The sequence below is a fragment of the Camellia sinensis genome, chromosome 13 (assembly GCF_055761805.1).
Source record: "Camellia sinensis isolate YWXY chromosome 13, ASM5576180v1, whole genome shotgun sequence".
Lineage (NCBI taxonomy): Eukaryota > Viridiplantae > Streptophyta > Magnoliopsida > Ericales > Theaceae > Camellia > Camellia sinensis.
In genome coordinates this window covers 37,312,437-37,316,928 of record NC_138973.1, presented here as the reverse complement: position 1 = coordinate 37,316,928, position 4,492 = coordinate 37,312,437, and the positions used below count along the sequence as shown (strand labels likewise).

The following is a 4,492-nucleotide window of genomic DNA, read 5'->3' as shown; positions in this document are numbered from 1 at the left end:
AAGTAGGTCACCAAAGTAAATAATTAAACAACTCTCTATAGAATTAATATCTTCATTTCAATGACTTGTTAGTCCTCCATCAAAATCATGATAATAATAAGAGACATTAAAAAAAAAACGACCCCACCAACAAAAACCAACCCAAATGAACCATCACACAGCTCTAGCAATCAATACATGGAGTGGGAGGCTAATCATTTCCGTGTGACTTCTATCTAACTTCAAACCTAAGTAAACAAGTTATAGCCTCTAAAAGTCTCTTTATATTAACCCAAACTGCAACACAAAAAGCTCAAGACAACAAAATCACAAATGGCACAGTTGAAGATCTTTGCTCTCTTGCTCTTCATCTTCCTCTCTTCAGTATTGCTCCTCTCATCTGCTGCTGCTGCTGCTGCTGAAGCTCATGAAGAAAGGCAAGGCCAAGAATTGAGCCGGACGTGGCAGAGGAAGCTATGGATGAATCACGGAAGCTTTAGAGGTCCTCGAAAACACCTTGTTAATCCAACAGTTGATCAGCATCCTTTCCAAGTTCGTGAACTGCCGGTTTAATACAACTTTCTGCATATTCATGTTAGTTTTGCCTTGTGTATGCAATTTACAAGTATGGTTTGAAAGCAAGTTGCAATGTTTGTTTTGGTTCCTAGCTATTATCATGATTTTGTAAACAAGAATAGTAGTAACAGAGAATATACATATGTGTGTGTATAGGTAAGTTGAACTTGTGTTTTGTGCAAATGAATAAAAATGAAGAGAGGATGTTATACAAAATGGTTCATTTAGGGTTCATTAACAAACCCTGACCCTGCTTACATTTAGGGGTGTGCATAAAAATCATCCTCTCATCATTCCACGCCAACTCAAACCAATCTGAGCAGTTTGAGAAGACGCAAGCAAGTTGAGCTGATCGGATTAGTTGACTTGCAGTTTAAAATTTGTTGATCTGCCTACAAAACCAATCCAGCAACCCTTGAGCTTCGGAGTGACAGAGGCAAACTCCAGAAGAAGCATTAGCCACTTGGTTAGACATCAAACAAGCTTTGTGCACAGCTAAAGCCTCCGATTGGAAAACAGAACTAGCTGAGACATACTTGTTGATAACATTAATCCAAGGTCCAAACACAGCCTAAGAGTGGTGACATCCACTGTCCATGGATTAAAACAGCCTTTGAAAGCAGCACTGCCAGTTCGAATAAAGATCTGTCATGTTCTTCTTTCTCCATGGGAAAGGGAGAATGTTATACATGGTCAAAGTCTTTGGTGAGAATTGGAAAAATTCTCCTAACAGTAACATTTATTAACTTCAAAAGCAAACTTGACAACACTGCACTGTACCAGCTAATTCATATTTCAATCATCTGTCATATGTATACATACATATTGTGCGATTTCAAAAAAATTCCATTTGGAAATACATATTCTCAAGCAACTGATTGAAGACAGACGAAAAGGGAAACCGGAAGAAAAAAGAAATTAAAAAAATAAAAAAGATTGTGAACTTTATACAACAATTATGATAACAAAAACTTCCAATTATGAACTGGCAACACGTGACTTTAGATACTAGATGCATTACATTCTTCAAGCAGTTGAAGGATGTTATGTTCAGGAGCACTGATAGATGGTAGAATCATGCGGTTAGATGGGCGCCGTGGTTTGGGTCCCACAGACTCAGATTCCATGGGGGTCCCCTCCTGCATAACTGGCAAATCGGCCCTCCTCCGCACCCCTGTTCCTGCAGATACTCGCTCCTTCCATATTTGTCCGTCCTGACATTTGAGGAAATTAACAATAGGATTTCAAACACAGTAGGTTTTATCTGAGGAGGATTCACATGGACATTTTTTCTTCTATCACCTTCAAGATTGTTAAGTATTTAATGATTCGGCATGTTAAATATTAAAAATAAAAAAACAAATTTAAATACAATAATATTCTAAAACAATAGTAATATAAATTTGGTGGCCAAGTGAACTATAGGAGTATTAAATTGTTAGAAGTTAAATTTGATACAAGGTTCACAAAGAAAGTTGAACTCTGTGTCATAACTGATGGTTCAAGTCACCACCTACCATTGTCCTAATTGCAGTAACATTTTCTACTTAAAGTCCTAATTGGAATAACATTGCTGACAAATTGTTAACTAAATCACAAATCTGCCTCACTAGCAATAGATGCACATCAATAAAACAGCCAAGTTTTCCCAACTTTAACTTAACCTTGTAATAATAAATGGAGAATTACGTAGTTATACAAAAATTTGAACGGTAGATTCACTCACCTAAGTTACAACTTACAACATAAGGCCCATAAGTACCCTCCAATGACTTTTTATAATTTTGAATTTAGCAGCCTAGGAGAATCCTACAGCTGTGTATATAGTTAATAGCTCCAAAAGCGAAGGCCAAAACACAACGATAAAAGCAAAGAATACAGGTGACTAACATGTGTTCTATGTGTTCCATGACATGCTCATCTACAGCACAAACACCCATGAAGAAGCATACATACAAACATAAAGAATAAAAATTTAGAAACAAGAGCAAATCTCAAGCTTACATTAAGAATAGAAGGTTCAGGCAGTGGGCACAGAATCGATCGATCATTGTCAAGAGGCTCAGTTGGGTGTTCAAGGGGTTTAAACTCAACTGCAACTTCAATCCCATGAGCAGCAGCTAATGCAGCACCAGTAATAACTGTAGCTGCATCTGGAGCCTCTGAATTAGGGGACAAAACTTCCCTTTCATCCTGCATGCAAAATAAAGCATCTCAATTTGTGAACATCAGAAGATACAACAACTAATACCCTCTGAATATCAAATAGAGTAAGATCAGACTATTGCAAGCAATTGAAGAAGAAAATCCTTTAAAAAATTCGAAGCTGGACAGACAATCTATTTTCATATGGGAGAAGGCTGCAGTTGATTTAGTCTGTTCTCTATACCTAAGAAGCATGGACACTTTTAAGAAAATACCGTGCTGTGTTGGACTGTCTAATGGCTATTCCTGGACTATCAGAAAAATATGCTAGATCGGGGACTTGGCTCAACCTCAATACTATTGGTCATTTGGTCTCCGTCTTTCAATAAAATTGTCATTTACCTAAAAAAGACTAATACCCACCTCTCTCTCTCTCTCTCTCTATATATATATATATATAACATAATGTAGGAGTGAGTTCATGAAACCAGATGCAAAACACCGCGATAGAACAGCTTCAGACACAATTTGGATAAAAATTCATATGAGCAGGGTATCAATAAGGCAACAAGCATTGCGCCCCATTCAGTATTCCTTAGCAAAAGGTCAATAGGTTGTGCAGCTTTCCAATAGCTCTCCAACTATCTAGAACACAGTAAGTACAAAATCATCTATGCATTTAAAGTGAGGCAAACAAGAATCTAACAACCAACATCATTTAAGATACAAAAAGTAGATAATTAAGTTATTACAGAACTTAACTATTTGAACCCATCATAAAGGGTCTGTGAAAAAATTCTCACTATTTTATAAGACCAAATCAAACCCATTTTCAAAAAGGAAAATTCTTTAATACTCTGTTGGTCTATTGGTCTGTACAAACGAGTTATTTTCCACACTCAGATTGTTTATTGAAGTCAATTTCAAGACTGAATTCGTTTTTTCAAGACAAACAAACTTCAAAGAACCACTTAGGTTTGAAAATTGAATTCAAAGCAAATCCCATTTGAGAAATCTGTTTCAAAATAACATGTTTTCAAAAACAAAAAACACGGACTTCAAAGAACGACTTGGGTTTGAAAATTAAATCCAGAACAACTCGAATAAACATTGGTTTGGCCAATGAAAAGGTCAAGCCAAGTCTTGACCCACATCTAAATCCAAAATTAATACAATTTCCTATAATGGATTGAATTAAAATCAACAAATTACCTCACAACCATATATATATACATAGTTATAGCTCTCAAAACAATAAATGAAAAAAGAAAGTGCAGATTAGAAAACAGAGCAATCAGTTGAAGAAACACAAACCCAAGTAGAATCAAGAGGGGTAAAGAAAGATGCTTACAATTGTACTTTGGGTTCGTCGGTGAATATTTCTGTTGACAGAAAATCTAGAGAAGATACCCACCATTCTCGGCTCTTCACCTCCCCAACAAGAAAACAGTTCACCTGAAAGGTCGAGCTCTGATCGTCTCTCTCTCTCTCTGTTTTGAGTGTAGAGAGAGAAAGAGGGAGAAGATAAGAGCGGTGGGCTTAATGGGTGTGTCTGTTTGGTGGACTTTTTCCCGCTCCAAATGAGTGGTTGTTTGGATGACCTAAATAAATGTATTTTTTATTTTTTTATAAAATAATATGCATAAAAATAAAGCGGTGATGTGATGAAAAAAAAATAAAAGATAGATCATTTTTTAGTTGTCAAACTTGACCTAAATATATGCATGTGTATAATATACACATATATAGTTCTATGATGTGACTATTTTTGTTTTCAAATAAATAAATAATA

General features: G+C 35.9%; 1 protein-coding gene across 1 annotated transcript; it reads right to left on the bottom strand.

Moving 5' to 3' along the window:
* Window positions 1–1,315: 1,315 nt before the first annotated feature.
* Window positions 1,316–4,292, bottom strand: LOC114272622 (uncharacterized). Its single transcript, XM_028214339.2, has 3 exons — window positions 4,052–4,292; window positions 2,560–2,748; window positions 1,316–1,769 (listed from the first exon to the last, which is right to left on the bottom strand). Exons 1-3 carry the CDS (start codon window positions 4,115–4,117, stop codon window positions 1,557–1,559), a joined length of 468 nt encoding a protein of 155 aa, XP_028070140.2. The 5' UTR covers window positions 4,118–4,292; the 3' UTR covers window positions 1,316–1,556.
* Window positions 4,293–4,492: the final 200 nt, after the last annotated feature.